This window comes from Trachymyrmex cornetzi, unplaced genomic scaffold, assembly GCF_001594075.2.
Source record: "Trachymyrmex cornetzi isolate Tcor2-1 unplaced genomic scaffold, Tcor1.1 scaffold279, whole genome shotgun sequence".
NCBI classification, from domain to species: Eukaryota; Metazoa; Arthropoda; class Insecta; order Hymenoptera; family Formicidae; genus Trachymyrmex; species Trachymyrmex cornetzi.
In genome coordinates, this window is record NW_017297471.1 from 429,835 (window position 1) to 446,628 (window position 16,794).

The 16,794-nt window shown below is 32.3% G+C and overlaps 2 protein-coding genes across 5 annotated transcripts in view; both read right to left on the reverse strand.

Moving 5' to 3' along the window:
- Window positions 1-705: 705 nt before the first annotated feature.
- Window positions 706-7,071, reverse strand: LOC108762161 (EF-hand domain-containing family member C2). Its single transcript, XM_018509023.1, has 14 exons — window positions 6,670-7,071; window positions 6,318-6,482; window positions 5,891-6,041; window positions 5,491-5,714; window positions 5,126-5,368; window positions 4,547-4,773; window positions 4,287-4,478; window positions 4,073-4,215; window positions 3,057-3,253; window positions 2,773-2,912; window positions 2,586-2,699; window positions 1,699-1,878; window positions 1,513-1,615; window positions 706-1,036 (listed from the first exon to the last, which is right to left on the reverse strand). The coding sequence occupies exons 1-14, from the start codon at window positions 6,721-6,723 to the stop codon at window positions 887-889; spliced, it is 2,283 nt and encodes a 760-aa protein (XP_018364525.1). The 5' UTR covers window positions 6,724-7,071; the 3' UTR covers window positions 706-886.
- Window positions 7,072-8,276: 1,205 nt separating this feature from the next.
- Esyt2 (extended synaptotagmin-like protein 2) overlaps window positions 8,277-16,794 on the reverse strand; it is an 11,281-nt gene continuing 2,763 nt past the window's right edge. The window contains exons 2-17 of one of the 4 annotated variants that reach the window (XM_018509067.1): window positions 15,025-15,426; window positions 14,761-14,901; window positions 14,572-14,648; window positions 14,431-14,497; window positions 14,211-14,356; window positions 13,979-14,099; window positions 13,728-13,898; window positions 11,629-11,720; window positions 10,866-10,914; window positions 10,343-10,432; window positions 10,185-10,271; window positions 9,951-10,109; window positions 9,714-9,866; window positions 9,515-9,638; window positions 8,903-9,188; window positions 8,277-8,813 (exon numbers count right to left, since the gene is read on the reverse strand). In XM_018509067.1, coding sequence (XP_018364569.1) covers window positions 8,486-8,813; window positions 8,903-9,188; window positions 9,515-9,638; window positions 9,714-9,866; window positions 9,951-10,109; window positions 10,185-10,271; window positions 10,343-10,432; window positions 10,866-10,914; window positions 11,629-11,720; window positions 13,728-13,898; window positions 13,979-14,099; window positions 14,211-14,356; window positions 14,431-14,497; window positions 14,572-14,648; window positions 14,761-14,901; window positions 15,025-15,366 — 2,433 coding nt within the window. In that variant the 5' untranslated portion in view covers window positions 15,367-15,426 and the 3' untranslated portion in view covers window positions 8,277-8,485. Of the gene's footprint in view, window positions 8,814-8,902; window positions 9,189-9,514; window positions 9,639-9,713; window positions 9,867-9,950; window positions 10,110-10,184; window positions 10,272-10,342; window positions 10,433-10,865; window positions 10,915-11,628; window positions 11,721-12,316; window positions 12,415-13,064; window positions 13,151-13,727; window positions 13,899-13,978; window positions 14,100-14,210; window positions 14,357-14,430; window positions 14,498-14,571; window positions 14,649-14,760; window positions 14,902-15,024; window positions 15,427-16,794 lie in introns of all 4 variants that reach the window. The other 3 variants (XM_018509066.1, XM_018509068.1, XM_018509069.1) reach the window with 3 other exon arrangements.

A 16,794-nucleotide genomic window follows, 5' to 3' on the forward strand; every position in this document is an offset into this window, starting at 1 on the left:
TTGCTTGAAATGTCCAAAAAAAGAAAGAGAGAGAAAGCGAATATGCTGAGTGCAAAAAGTGCAAGTAACGCGAACAGACCATAAATAAATTGCTACTAGGGCTACATTCCAAAACTTCCTCGGAGAGGAAGCAGCGAGAGAGGAACATAGCTTAGGAACACTAGGATTTCTTCCCGCGAAAAAGTGCAATCGCTCGTGACTGCCGAGTGCGCGAAGTGCAATTCGAAGTATTTCGAAGGGGCAGACGCGATCGCGCCGTTTCGAAATTTTGAAATCGCGGTCGCCGGTCAGTTGCTGAGAGACGCGTCGTGTTGATTGCACGGGTTCAAATTGCTTCGCGTTTTTCGCGATCGAGAGACGGCTCCGACCTTGACGGATCGTTGAAAAGTGTTCTGCGAGGTACACATCGCGACGCAGACGATCCATCGTTGCTCTGAGCCTCGTCCGAGCTCCCCGAGGTTACGAAAATCATTTGGCGCCACATCATACAGCCCTCTTTGCTTCACGTCATCGTTCTCTTGCCGAGGAACTTCATCGAGATTGCAACATGGTCAGGTATGTATAACGCCCATCTTGATTATTAGTTGCAGTGCGCAGTTGTACATTTTTTGCAATATTGGAATATATAAACTTTAGAAATGCACGTAATGGCGACAGCCGCCATTTCGAGATTTTACGGCACTCCACTGACTTACGAGTGCAGAAATAATTTTTATTGCGTCTTTACATCGTCTAATATTGATAGCAAAATTGAATTATGAATACTGATAGAAATACTAATAATATAGGAATACATATGTATTATAAATTTGAAGAGATTGCTGTATTATTATTGTTGTCGGGATTGGAAAATATTTCCGCGCGACGATTTTGATTGCAAAAATGATCAGTGTGTCAATGCGAGTTTTGTTTCCGCATTGCTGTTATTCTCTATCACGTTCTCTTCCGTCTTTATGTCTAAATCCTTAATAAACTCGTACCAATTTATCCCCGCACCGCAGTCCGGCTCTCTCTCCGATGCCCACCAAAGTGCCGTCTGCAAATAACGAATATAGTTGTGCCTCAGGAGATTTATCTCTTCTCTCATATTTAAATTTTTCTTTTTTACCCAAGTTTTTCCATTAAAAAATAAAATAAAGCTTAACTAGCACAAATACAATCTTCAAAAATACCAGAAAATATAATAAAATATCAGAGAGAACAAGATTATTTTCAATATAAAAATATTATATAATATAAAAATATGATAAAAATATAATATAATATATCATAAATAATATAATAAAAGAATATATGTAAAAAATAATGAATTAACAGCATAAGTCTAATTGAAAATAATTCTTTTGATTTAATATTAATAAAACGAATACATCATGTTTTGGTTTTAATCAAATATTTGTTTTATTAATAATGTAATTAATTTAATAACATTTATTATTTCAATTAGACTAATGCTGTTAATTCAACATTGTTTCTTTTTCCACGTAGAAATATAACAATGAATCAACATACTTTCACGTTCACGGGTGCAGTGGGTGGCAGGGGATCGATTTTCACATTCATAAACCGCAACAGGTCGTTGTAGTCAATTGTACCGTCTTCAGCTTTGCGCAAGCTTACAGGAATCATAATAAGTTATAATCGATATCAGGTGAAATGCCTTTGATCGGTTAAGTCGTAAATTTTGTCCGAACTTACTGATCCAGCATGGAATTCAACAATTCCACATCGACGGGAATCCTGCAACCGCGCAGAATTGTGTACAGAGATTCCCGAGGTAGAAATCCAGTTCTATTTTCGTCCCAATGATGTAGATCCTCCTCCAAGCGATCAAGATCGTGCCACAGAAATCGGTATAATTCCATGTGCAGCAAACATCTAAAAATAATCATCAATTTCATTAATTATTACACTAACTATTGATTACTAACACTTTCTTAATCGTGCTTCTTCCTAATTTTTAATTACTTATAACATAGAAATCATTAATGTCCTAACAGTGGAAAATATATAAGGATTATCGATGGAAATAAAAGTTATAAGAATTCCTTATATAACCCTTCGTGTTTTTTATGTATACTGTTTACAATTCAGAGAAATAATAAGTCTTGACTTATATTTTCTAAAGTCTTAGGCTAATTCTATAATGTGCTTTTTATTTTCTGTTTTTTTGCTGTTTGTCTCTTGCCTTCTTGATCAAAAAGGCAAGAGACAAACAGCAAGAAACAGGAAACAAAAAGCACATTGTAGAATTAGCCTTAGATCAAAGAAATTTTATAGGAAACATAAGTCAAGGATTTATATAAGAAAAAGCCTTATATTTTTTTTAATCCTTAATTTCTATCGATATCCTAATATCTTTTCCACTGTTCCATGATAATAATAATAATAATAATCTCTTTTCTCATGTCCACAATGCTAGAAATTACTCCAAGATCTTAAACGGAGAAAAAATTGATTATTGGTAATTGCATTGATCAATTGACCAAATATTATTCAAATATGATTTATAATTTTTTCTCTGAGATATCGGAGCGATTTCTAGCATTGTAGGCGCATGGTTTCAGATTAAGAGATTCACATACCTTACATACTCTCTCGATCGGTATTCTATTTTCTCGTGAGACGAATAATGTCGAGCAATTGTGATCATTTCGTGTTCCGTTATCTTGTCCCCCATATAGCGGCGCAATGCCTCCCTGCAAATATAATTTTAATCATAATAAACACGAAGATGACGCGGAAGGAAGGATATAAATATTTCACACCCACTTGAGCTTTTCATATTCTAAACTTCGAGTATCATCTTTGGTCTCTTTAGGCGGGGCGTACAGTTGAATAAACTCTTTGTAAACGGGGTGTAAACTCTCTCGAAGTTTCTCCATTATCAATTTCTTGTTCGCTTTGGGAAACTGCGAAGAAAGTTTATTCCTTCCTTAGTATCGCATACATAAGTAAGTCAAGCTTGGAGGATCGTAATTTTATTGCATTATTTGGACAGAACTTTTTTATGAAATGGCTATAATTTGTTTATCGGATAAAATATAGAAACGCACCTTGTCGCAATGTAACTCCATATAACGGAGGGCATAAACATCTGCAGACGTAATTTCAAAATGAAAGTCGTACAGGTTTAACCGTGTTCCTATATAAAAATCGTGTGATTTGTAGTATTCCGGTTTCTTGCTTGTGAAAATATCTTGACCGGGTAACATTATTGGCATCCGTTTTTGGAATAAGGATCTCTGAAAGCCTGATTTAATTTTGCTACATTTTAATGTTATTCTAATATTTTGTTTCTATTTCAATTTATTCACTATATATACTTCAATTTATTTAATATGCAATATTTATGCGATACATTTACTACTACTATTATAGCAGCCCATAATCACTTATAAAAAAATTAATAAATCACATTTTTTAATGTTAGATATATTTGGAATAAATCTTTTGGGGGGGAGGGGGGGGATCCCGTTTGCCTACAAATCAATTGCCTATATGCGCTTTTGCGCACAAATAAAAATTTTAGAAACGGAGTTACTTTTGCTTACATGTACTATTGCCTACAGCTCGATTGCCTACATACATTATTGCCTACAGCTCACAACCTTCCACGCGAAATGAGGGCTACCTCACACCAACAAATGGTTTGGTTAGAGTTACATTTTTTTGGAAAAATATTCCAAGCGGACACTGTCTACGCTGACATCCCACTGTTCACATGAGATTTCCTAAAAATATAAATTATTTTCTTACTTAACTTTAATTTTATATTTGTGCGCAAAAGCGCATGTAGGCAATCGAGTTGAAGGCAATCGAGTTGTAGACAATCGAGCTATAGGCAATAGTACATGTAGGCAAAAGTAAATCCGTTTCTAAAATTTTTATTTGTGTGCAAAAGCGCATGTAGGCAATCGAGCTGTAGGCAATAATACACGTAGGCAATCGAACTGTAGGCAAAAGTGATGTAGGAAAAAGATACTGTAGGCAATCGATTTGTAGGCAAAAGCAATCATCTTAATCTTTTGTTAATGTAATTTTTTTCAAATTTCTTATATTATGGGTATACCTGAGTTTCGTTTCGCCAATTCGAAAATAGATATCGTATCGTCCATGAGGAATACTCTTATAATGAATTGTCTTTCTTCATGTTTTGGGATTTTTGATATCATTTTCGCTCGGAATCTGAAGACGTGACTATTAAAGCCCTGTCTGAAATGATAACAAGAAATAGGATCAAACAGAAAAGAAATTAGTTTTGAAGCATGTTGCTTACGACTCACTTGTCGTGACACAGAAACTTGATGAAGTCTGATTTGGGCGGTTTCGGCATTACCGTAAAACAGTTTCCGAGAGAATCCTCGTAAGATCCGAAACCATTATAGGGTGGTATATACCTCTCGATCTTCTGATATGTTTCGTCGGCTTTTCGAGGCCTTATCAGAGGGGTGAAGTCGTCCAAGCCATACTTCTTTCTAAAGATTATTAAAGAAATATGAAGAGTCAAGCTCTGATAATAATATAAAAAAATTCTGCGTTTTACCGATAATATTCTTTGGTAAAAGCATCCATGTTTGTGATGATAATTCTTCTTCCGAAAACATTAATCTCCGCACCGATGCTCAACTCATTGTCTTTGTAATAATCGGCGGAGATCTTGCCAGTGTCAAGAGAATCCACCATATAATAGCTTTGTCTTGCATTCTCGCCTAATACATTCAGAACTGTGAAACGATTTTCCGTGCCAATTGGTTGCAAGCCCTTATAAAACTGGAAAGACAATTTTGAAATATATGTAGAAAATGAGATAATTATTGGAACAATGATGTAATGTTATGATAATATATTATTTAACATAACAGCAAAATTTAACATAGCAAATTAACGATCTTCGATGAAATCTGTGAAAAATCGTCTCTATTTAGGATCCATTTCTATCAATACAGATTAATCTTAGTTTAACTTACTCTCTTCTCTTTACTTTTTTTCTAACTCTTAGACCGAGAAAAGGATAAAAAATAAGTAGTAAATTCTACTTCTAAGAATTAGAAAAAGATAAAGAGTAAATTAAATTGAGATTAAAGTTAATCTACATTGGTAGAAATTAATATAAATATCATACCTTCGGTATCTTCATTCTTTTAACAAACATTAGACCAGAATCTCGACCGGCGTTCGGCGGTACATTCTCCTTGATTTCCATTGTATTATCAGAAAGATAATAATGCAGTTCGAGATCATGGATAATACCGTGAGGACTCTTAGTATCGTCCCAGTATCCATAAAATCGGAGCACCTGCTTATCGTACTTTAAAAAATTCCCGAGAGTATCCATCATACGATTGGGCTTTTTTGGAAATACTTCCTGCGATATTAATCGCGTCATAATATAAATTTTATATAATCAAATGTTAAGTGTTTGCCATGAAAACGTTATTAGGCATGATTTCATTGACGTAAGTTTTATTTGCGTTATTCTGTACTTACAGCTTTTCGAATTTCATTATACGAATCCTGCGGTATATCTATTGGATCGGGCACTGGTATTCCCATACGGTTAAGGAATTGCCTCGTGAATTTGTCACAATCTACAATTTTATATACTCGCCCATATATCTCGGGTTCCTTGCCGACATTTAAATCGAGTATATCATAATATCTGTACTTTACTGCATCGGGAATCGGTATCCTTTGACGTCTGACCAAGATACCTTCATATCGAAAATTAATATAATTACAGTACATATCATGTATCTTTACATTGATAATAATTAAAAATGCCTATTCCTGCTTCGATTTTTCTTCTATAAGGTAAAAGCATAATAAGATGCAAAAATAAAATGTCCTGCCACTAAATGAATTACAAAAATGAAATGCACCGTTGAACCTTGCTCAAGACCACTATTGTCCACAGACGGCTCTACGATTTTCATTGTTCCATCCTCTAGGAAAAAGCTAATGTTCACCACGCGAATGTGGAAAGCGGTTTTCCACTTCTCTTGTACAGTCTCTTGGAAAAATGCTTTGAACATGAGTCTCTAAAAAGTGCGATTAAAATAATTAGCATTAATTAACATTAATTATAGTCAACTTATAGTTTGAGAAAAAATTTTCTTAATTTTATTTATTCATACATTTTACAATTATTATCTAGAATATTATGTTAAAGAAATTTCTTAAAAAGTACTGTATAGAATTTTATTTTATTTATCCGTACAACGTTTTACTATAATTACTATATAAAATATTAAAGGAAGTTCTTAAAAAGTATATAAAATTTCATGAGCTTCAAGCTCATTTACTGTCAATCATACTTGGCCATCATATGTAAGCCACGACGGCATTTCTGGCTCCTCCCCTCGAGGATAAATGGACGAATAACGGCTATATGCCTTCGTATCCGCTTTCTCAGATAAATAATAAACTCCATCGTGTATCTTGTCGAAGAGTTGGCTTTTGTGAAATCTCGTTCTACCAAGCTGCCAGACATATTTACGATGTAAATCTTTCTCTTTTTGCGCACTAATATTTCATATTGCGCCTATATTTTACATTGACGTGAGCTATATTTTATTACATGCTTTTTAACGTATATAATAATGTTCGTAATAACGTGAAATCTTGCCGATACCGTCACAATTATGTCATGAATATAAAATCACTCACGTTTTTGTCGACGCTAAATCCTGGGAGACAAGGTAACATCGATGTCCGTTGCATACTGATAAAAATTCTATCAATTCACAGTTAAATTATTGCTTGAATTATAAATTCGTTACAAATGGCGCAAAGAGAATACACGATTGATATAAAAACTTCGTACCGTGAGAATGTTACTGATAAGGAACGAATACCATGTTCATGTTATATCATTAAGTTTCCTTGGTGATCGTTGAATCTATACGGTAATACACGGGGAAAAATGCACGACTATTTTTGCAGAAGAGATAGCTTCTTATCTAATTATCGATGTAGAGACTTCAGTTGCAACAAATTAATTCATATAACTCTAAACTAATATTTTCGATAAATATTACGGTAACAGATACGTAGAAGCATTGTTTTAAAAATTAGCTATATAATACAAATCGGAATTTAATTGTTATATCAATATAGCTACAAAGTAACGATCATTGACAATTCACATAATATTTATTGTTCTCAACAATTTGTGACACTATTGACGAAGTCGTCCGTCACAAAATATAGATACATGGATATATTTATATGTATATATATATATGTGTATGTACAGCCTTGAATATAAATATAAAGCATCTTCAATTTATTACATTTCTGAGAAAAAGCAGTAATAAAAGTCAAAGGAAAACTAACAAAATATTAAAATTGTTATAAAAATAAATTTGGTTTTTTAGCAAAACTATTTTTAAATTTGTTTGTTAAATATACATTGAATGTTTATATCAATTTGTGGGGATGCTTTATATTTATGGTCATGACTGTATAATGTAGCAAAACCTCCAATACAAATATAAAGCGCGTATATAACAATTTGATTTTCAAGAGTGCCATATTAAAATTATACTGATGTATACCAATGTGTATCTTATAAAATATGAATTATTTAAATATTAGTATAATTATCCATTTAATTGCTTATGCAATTGGTAAATGCATTAATCAACTTTATTAGTAACCAAACAGTATTGGAACATAGTGAAGAAAAAAACACAATATCGAAAAACCTTAACTTACGAAACTAATTTTCATAAGCATATAAATTAATCACGTGTCATATATATGTGTTATATTATTCAGATCATTCAGTAATAGTGTCTGCACATAGTTGTGCATTTTGTGCCGCAACTTAATCATATAAACATAAAATACAAAATATATTATATATCAAGTGCGGATCAGCATTGGAACGAGAAATTTTCAATTCCTTTACGTACGTATTTAATAGCTTGTATTCTCGTAAGTTATCTCATTCATTACTGAGATTTACAAATATAATACGCATTATATACAAAATGGATTCTTCAATTAAACGGCCAGCGTTTAACTATTTTAGGCACATTTTAAAAAACAAAATAACAACACATGAAACCTTTATTGAAATCTGATTTTTCGCGCATGTATATCGCGTATTAAAATATTTTATAATAGAATATATATCAGAAATTTGAAATTACTAAATCAGCTACCAAGCCAATCCGCCCCTGCTTTATAGTTGCGGCAAAATTATATATCAGATCATTTCATGCCATTAGGCGTAAGTACGAATCTCTTTAAATATCTTTTATCGTTTCTCGCAAGACGTCTTGCATCTCGCATAGCACCACGTATTAACTTACCTTAATAAATTATCAATTTAACAATAATGGTCAACGGAATATAGAGGTAATTATAACATTTGAGACTTTCATCGTTTGTAAAAATTATTAAGTGGGAATTTAAGCGGTTGTTTCGTCAAACAGACGCACAAACGCTCGAATCCCCACTTACTTTTTCTCTTCTTCTAGTCTTTGATTTCCGGTTGTAAATCGTACCAGCTGGTTACAGTCTTCGAAATGTTGATTTCGCTCAATTTCAAGTGAACCTGTCCCATCACGTTACTTCCGGTCGAGAGCCAACCCTTTTGTGTGCATACAGACACTTCTAATACGCGTGTATTTAAGTCTCCTTGCGAAACTACATATTCGAATTGCTCGTCGAATTGGGGATTACAGTTATCCTTGATCACAGCGGTTTTGCGCTTTGTTTCCTTATGTTTGTCCGGCAAAATATATAGTTTTACATACGGATCCGGTATATTGTGCGGATCATTTTGGGGAAGCGGCAGATTACTGCAATATAACATATATAGTAGATGACATCAACATCAAGTCAATTGTAATGAATACGAGATGTATTTGGTTAATTGAGATTAACTTACGCAACTCTGTGTACGAAAATACTGAGTTTCTGTCTCTGCGTGCTGTATCGTATAGTCAATTGTATTCTTCCTAATTTCGATTCGCCCGAAGAAGACATGATACTCGGATTTCTATGGATAAGCTGAGGGCTTCCGGTAAAAGAGGACGCAGCGCTGTTGCTGAGTATTAATTCTTCTTCCACCGCTGCTGGTTCCTCAGGCAAAAGTGCCGCGGCGGATCCAGTGCTACGAGGTTGACTGTTGACCGATTCTTTAGAAGGCTGTTTTTTAAGAGGGCTCGGTGGTACTATAAGAAAATAGTATATCTCAATTTCTGTACACGAAAAAAATTATATATTAGCAGTATTAGCCAACAGTAATTTATAATTGAAAATAAGCCTATTTATTTAATGACAGTATTAACGAAAACAATATCATTTTATTAAAACAAGAACATGACGTAATTTTATTAATACTGTCATTAAATTAACAAAATTATTTTCGATTAGACTGCTGTCAGTTAATACATCTTTTTTTTTGTATATGATATTCTGTTACGATCATTTTTAGAAAAGCATTTTCAAAATACTTTGCTCGATCGAAAAACGTAACATTTGACACAATTCCACTTACCACTAGAAGAGAGTACATTACTAGTGGTGGATTCTTGACGTTCGATTCGTCTATTCAATTCATTGATGTCATGATCATCTTCGTCTTCCTCGGAAGTAGGTTCAGGCTGCTCATATTTCAAGATCTGTAAAATCAGATTGTTTTACCCACTGGCATATCTATTTCCATTACATTGTGCGCGTGTAAAATTTCCTGTTACATTTAATGTCATTGATAATACAAGCTTGCTGTCCACTTCGGCCTTTTGTAAATCATACGGCTGTTGCATCACCTCAAGATTACTCTTCTCCAAAAGTAGGGAAAGATTATAGCTCATTTCCCCAACTGTCATGGCAGTTTTCTCGTCTATAATCTAAGAAGGAAACATGCGATTATTTGTTAAATAACAATAAATCTGATATCTCATATTATTTGAACGAAAAAATTTGCAGAAAACCTTTATGTGTAAAACTCCAGTTTCAGGGTTGCTAACTAAAAAGGTGAACCCTCGTTCCCATACAGGATCGCAAGAACGTGGTACAGTGGCTGTTCTTTCGGTTTTTCCACCGACACTTGCTTCCAAGTAAACGTCAGGTTGTTTATTTCCTCGAATACACTACGAGTATAATGATTTTAACAAATTTTATTAGATAACTCTCGCTCTTTTCTTTACGTATCATGATGTACGTACCGGTAAATTTTTAGCAGAATCGATATAAACTGTGAGAAGGGCTGTACTCATTGATGTGACTCTAAGTTCCTGAGTTTCCACTAAAGCCTGATCAAAAGTTATCAATTAAAGGTTGTATATTCAAGTGTATGAATACGAACGTTTTTTGTTATACTTACAGCTCTTAAATCGGCAGGTTCTTTTGAAAATTGTAGCCACGTTAATCGCAAATGAACCATGCCGTGCTTTGCTTGCTCCAAAGAGACCCACTACAAAATAAGATCAATTAATAATTAGTAATAAGAAAAAGAGACTTTTTTTTACAAGAAAACAAACTTAGTACAACTGGACAAGAGGATGATTCCTTGTACAAAAACAAATAAGCCAAAAGTGCAGAATAAACTTGTTTATCTGAAATCAGGGGAATGTGTGCACTGAATGAAAATATGGTTTATAGAAAGGCACTGTAAACGTTATCATACTTACATAACATCTACACAACTTCAGAATTAACAGTAAAGAAAATGAGACAAATAGTTCAATTTTATTTATTTGATTAAAACAGAAATTGTATTCAACAATAAAGCCTCGAATAAAAAAAATTTATTTTGCGTTTCCAACTAATTTTTGTATAAGAAATCACTTTCCTGTCCGATTATACTATATTGTTCCGATTCTATATAATATATATTTCATACTCACCGTATCAATCGTGCCCTTTTTCTTTATTCGATTAACTTCGATAGTGGCCCTGTCGCAATACAAAATAGAAATGGATGTTTTCAAAACTCTTAAATTACACATAACAAATGTCCATTAATTTTCAAGAGTAAATAATTATTTCGGTGAAGTTTAGATGTGTGCTTTTTGCAATATGACGTGATGATAGCAGCATGACTATTAAATTTATAAAAGAAACCTCCGTGATTTGAATGCAAAATCTATGATACAATTTGCATTTAGGAAGCTTTCATGCAGCATATTATTTCTACTGTATTTCTGATTTTGTCGAATAATGATACAAAGATATTATTGTATGTTATATACGTTTAAAAAACTGCATGCAACATTCCATAGCATTATTTCATTGCATAAATAAAATAGACTTCTCAATATTTGCTTAATAAGTAACGAGAGTAATGTGGTGACATGAATTCAGAATTATTTTTAATTCCGAATTGCAATTGGCACGACTATTCTATAATATTTTTCATACATCATTTTTGTATGCTCTGAGTAAACGACATGCATATCACAGATATGTGATTAATGCTTACGTTTGAAATACTTTTAAATGCGCTGCAGTGTTTCAGAGGTAACTCATATAATTAAAAAAATGCAGTCTTTCAAGCATAATCTAATAGTCAATGGCAGAGTATTCGCATAATTTACATTCTGTACAAGTCTCTCAAAATGCATTATTAATCTGGTCTGAGATTGATATATTTGCTACATTCAGGAATACCTGCCAAGTGGATCATCTTGACCAGCGTTGTCTTTGTCAAAGAGCTGGGCAACCACCGTGTTGTAAGCTCCCAAGCCCTCTTCCACTATAAACTGTCACCACATAGTCTATTTTAGTTGCTTTTCTTGTTAAACAAAGTCACCTAATCACTCTGATTAATTAACTAACAAAAAAGACCAAACCGTTAACCGTTAACGATATTTCTTGTTACGAAAAAATCTCAAACAACAGCAAATTGTTTCATTTAATTATGATTATTTAATAACAAATGAAATTTACACTACAGACTATTAATAGATACACTAAAAAATTTAGGAATATATTGTAGAAAAAATTTTAAAGAAAGTTAAAAAGTAATACAGCTCTGAGAAATTGTAAAAAAACATGTATTTTATTTTAAAAGAATTAAAAAAAAATTAAGTATATAAAATAGAAAATTTTCGTGCAACGCGTGTTTAACAAGCTATAATATCTACAGCATTAGTGAAATAAATCTTTTAAAATCGTGATAGATAAAAAAAGATTATTTTACTATTTACATAGATAAACATATACATATAATACCACAAAGACAAATATCACGTGACTAAACGACACATGCTTAAAATATAACATCCAAATCTGCCTATACATTTTTATTAATGATGCATACGCAAACATTGCCTCATTCAAGTCATAATATTACTACCTGCCAAGGAAATCATCATATTGTACCCCTGGGACATTAGGATCCCAATCCCAAAGAGATACCACAGCTTCTTGCATATTGCATGAACTGATCATAGCCTGTGTGTCAATATTATATTGTATAACAAACATAAAAGTGACAGGTTTTCTTATGGCAATTGTACATTGTTTATTGTATTGTTTATTACTTTCCTTTTCGTGCTTTACATTGCTGTGCTATGTAAATACTAAATATGTGCCAAGTATATGTATTGTGAATCTCATAAACATGATATGTACAGAATTTAATCTGAACAATGATTGTGCAATATTTATTTCATAACATGATAGTTTTATTTTTCATGTGTCCAATACAGAGTGTTAGTAAAGAAAATTAATAATATAAAGTGAAAAAACCCCTCACATGCACCCATAAATCACTCAACAATACTCAGACTGACAACATAAACATTATCACACACCAGCATTATGACATCATGCGACAAAAGCTTTTTTCCACAGAAGCTTTTCCCATAGACCAATAAAATAAATCGAATGAATTTAATAAGTAATTTCGTATAAATTATATATAAATTATAATAAAAATTGTATGACAAGCATTGATCAACAAGAGAAATAATTTTGTGATATATATAGAATATATATATTATAAAATTTAATTTTGAATATTCGTCCTTGTGTAATGATATGAAATCTGAAATGAATAATGAAATAAGAAAAAATCCATATAATGTTATATATAACTATACCTTCCAAGACTTTCATCGCCCTTTGTGTCATCATAGTCCCACAGCAGTACAGTCAGTTGTTGCGCGATGGCTGAAGTCACGGCACACTAATCCCATATAATATATTGCACATCACATACACACATACATACCAACTTATGAAATTAAATTATATTAACATAGAAAGATTAAAATGTATTCTAATTACAGTCCGGAAAAGGCAACATTAACCACTATGAGTGATAGGAAATGGGAAATGTAATCGCGGAAAAAAAGTGTTTGCGGTTGATTAGAATTTATATGTATATGTAAATTATATGTGAGAAAGCAAAGAGTTGATTATTTAGAGAACGCTAGATCAGCAATGTATTAAACATTTATAAATATTATATAAAATATACTTATCCATATTTTTATGAGAAAGTTAAATGCAAGAGAGTGGTATATCTCATTTATTAAATCATCATTAATTAAATGGAGTAACATGATGAACTATAGACTGTAGAAAAGTTCTAGTTCTTAGAAAAGTTTATTTTGTAAATTGCTAAAATATTTTTCTTACCACATACATGGAAGACCTTGTGTTGTATTATTTTTTAAAGAATATATATCGATAGATAACAATAAAGCACATGCATTAAACGATAAAAATTTGTTTTTGCATTTATGAAATATCGCACATACCTCACACCAGTAGTCCCATTTTGGATTAACAGTGTTGTCAATTATTTTTGTTCTGAATTCCTGGGCACCAACATTTATGACGGCATACGGATCAGACTTGCCCTTACCTAGCACTCCAATATCTTTTTTCATCAGATGCTTTGCTTCTACAACATGAATTCTTAGAACACCCTAAAATAAAAAAAATTAAAATGTTAATTACAAAAAAGAGAGTAAGAATACAATATATGAAATATTTCTGCAAAACTTACTTCGGGTTCAGGTATTTTTAGAGACTCCATAGGTATTTCTTCGCTTAAGGGTATAATTATTTTGTTTGGCAATACAACTATGGCTGATATCTGTTCAACGATTGTCTTTCTTAAAATTTCACTGAAAAAAACATGCTTTTGTTTAGTATTTTTGTGTTCAATTAATAATACTAATTGCTTGTTATATCAGTTTTAGAGTGAAATTTTTTATATGAAAAAAAAAAACGCATACTTGAATCCAGGTAGATCTAATACATCAGCCACTCCTACTAAATTGAAGTTAATAGTAGGAACATTTAAATAAAATATCTGTACACCTCCGATTAACGGCATCATGGGCAGCATAGGTTTCATAACAACGCGCACTAAACCATGTATCTGAAATTTTTTATATTTTTATTAAAAATTGCAGAAAATTTCCATAATTGTATATTGACTTTTAATATACTTACTTGAAAATCTTTAATACCACCTTTGATGTTTCCAACGAAAAAGGTAATATCACAGTCACCAGCATACCTATAAAAAATAATGATTGGAATAGATGATTTTTAAAGATATTAATATATTTTGTAAAAAGTTAGAGTACACACATAATATCTGCATCTAAGATGATCTCATTTCTTGAGGTATTTTTATCGTATACTTTGATCCCATAAATTTTTGGTGGCTGTAAAAGATTATTTTATAGATTTTAGAAAAAGTATAAAAATTATAAAAATTATAGAAATATAAAAGAGAGAAATGCTGCATGACTTTAAAAAGAATTTAAATAAACTCACAATGCGACCCAGGACTAGACGGTCAAATTGAAAGCCTTTGATTTTATATTCAGTCAGTTTTTCAACAATCGACGGTTCTATACTTTGCTTACACAGCTGACGGACAAACTGATTCATACTTGGCCATACCTTATATAAGATCTGAAAGTGTGGGATAGAAAATTATGACAATTGAGATTCTCTTCTCTGAAACCGTTAAATAGTTTAATATCTATATTTTATTTGAAGATGATTTCTAGAATATAATATGAAAAAGACTTATACTCTGTTTAGCCATTCGGCTCTATCAAAGTCCGGAAAATACACCCATGAGGGTAATTCATTCATTCGACTGATGATCAATTCCTTTTCTTTAGCCAACACACTGGCTTGTGCTGTAATTGTTCTTAATTCGTTGTCTCTTTTCCGTTCTGCTTTCCATACGGAAAACGCGATTGGCGCGATCAACCAGGCTATGCTATAGTTGAAGTATCCCCATCCCCAGATGATACCAGCCGCCGCCAGTTTAGTCAGAAACGATATAGTTAGCGAGCTGACGTTCATGTACGGCCAAGTAGTTGGTTTGGAATCTTTATTAAGAGAATTGTTTTCCGTTTCTCCTTCCATTGTCTATTTTAGTTTCTATTTCCAAATCTTATTGGATATTATTAATCAGATCTTGATTTTCTGCAAATAAATATAAATGCGTAAATATTTTTATTATGAAGTAATTTGAGGTGTTTTAGTATATATAACATTTTGTGAATAAGCTATATTTTCGAAAAACTGCTCATGCAATTATAATTAAAGCACATTTAATTGCTTATTAATAGAACTAATAGCATGACATAATCATGTCTATGTGCATTTGTTTGTTCTCATTAATATCCATTAGCATAATTAAAATAATCAAGTTAAGATCTCGTCGGTGCCAAACTCAAATGGATTTTACTTTGAAATTGCTCGACTGCGTAGTCGTTAGAATATCTATGCACGCATTAGATCATATCAACGTAATTCGCGATGACCTTTAAGATCAAGAGAGGACATAAAATTTTGTGATGGTTGGACCAACGGAGCAACCTTGATACGCGATACATCAAGCACGATAAATTTATGTATCCCGCAACCAAAATAAGAAACACACGTCGATAACGTCTGCTGCAATATGAAACTAAGAATACTTAAAATACATAAACGAGACACAGTAAAACTTTTCTGCTTTTATTTACATACATGTATTTTTAGCGATAATTAAAAACAAGATTAATAGCAGCATAATTTCAAAATCAAGCTTTTTGAAATCTATTGCATTATATATATAGGGCGTGAAAAAATTAGACCGACAAACTGTGAGGGTAAATAGGGGACATAAAAACAAACATATTTTGTTAATAATGTTTTCCTCTACGACGTTTCGTTTTAATACTACAAGGTACAAAATAGGAATTTCATGATTTTAACAAAAAGCAAACATATAAGGAATAATTAAATTTATTTCAATTACACATATATATTTTAATCTTCAAAAAACAATGAACAAAAGAACGGAACAAAAATGGCAAATGATTAACTCAATTTATAATAAATGTTCAAAAATTCCTCCATTTGCTTCAACACAAAGCCATCGTCGAAACATTGATTGTCTCACACGCTCGAAGACTGCAGGAATATTCTGAACCTGATATGCTGCAGCAGTAATTCGGGCTACCAATTCTGCTTCTGTTTCAATAGATGTCTCATAAATGAGAGTTTTCATATGCCCCCATAAATAAAAGTCAAGCGAAGATAAACAAGTAACATGAATGTATGGAATGTTCTTCATGAACAATTATTACATCCATTTCATCGACAACGTGTACAAAGTTTAAAATTTGAAGACGTACCACTTGACACAAAAAGGCAAATGTGGGTCCAACACGATGGAGCACCTGCCCATGTTTCGACGATATCATTTTAGTGTTGAAGCAAATGGAGGAATTTTTAAACATTTATTATAAATTGAGCTAATCATTTGCCATTTTTGTTCCGTTCCTTTGTTCATTGTTTTTTTTT

Coding starts and splice junctions, on each gene's coding strand:
- LOC108762161 (XM_018509023.1), bottom strand. CDS start 6,723: ATGCAACGGACATCGATGTTACCTTGTCTCCCAGGATTTAGCGTCGAC. Junction 6,042..6,317: donor GGCTTACATATGATGGCCAA/GTATGATTGACA, acceptor CGCACTTTTTAG/AGACTCATGTTCAAAGCATT. Junction 5,369..5,490: donor ATAATGAAATTCGAAAAGCT/GTAAGTACAGAA, acceptor TTAATATCGCAG/GAAGTATTTCCAAAAAAGCC.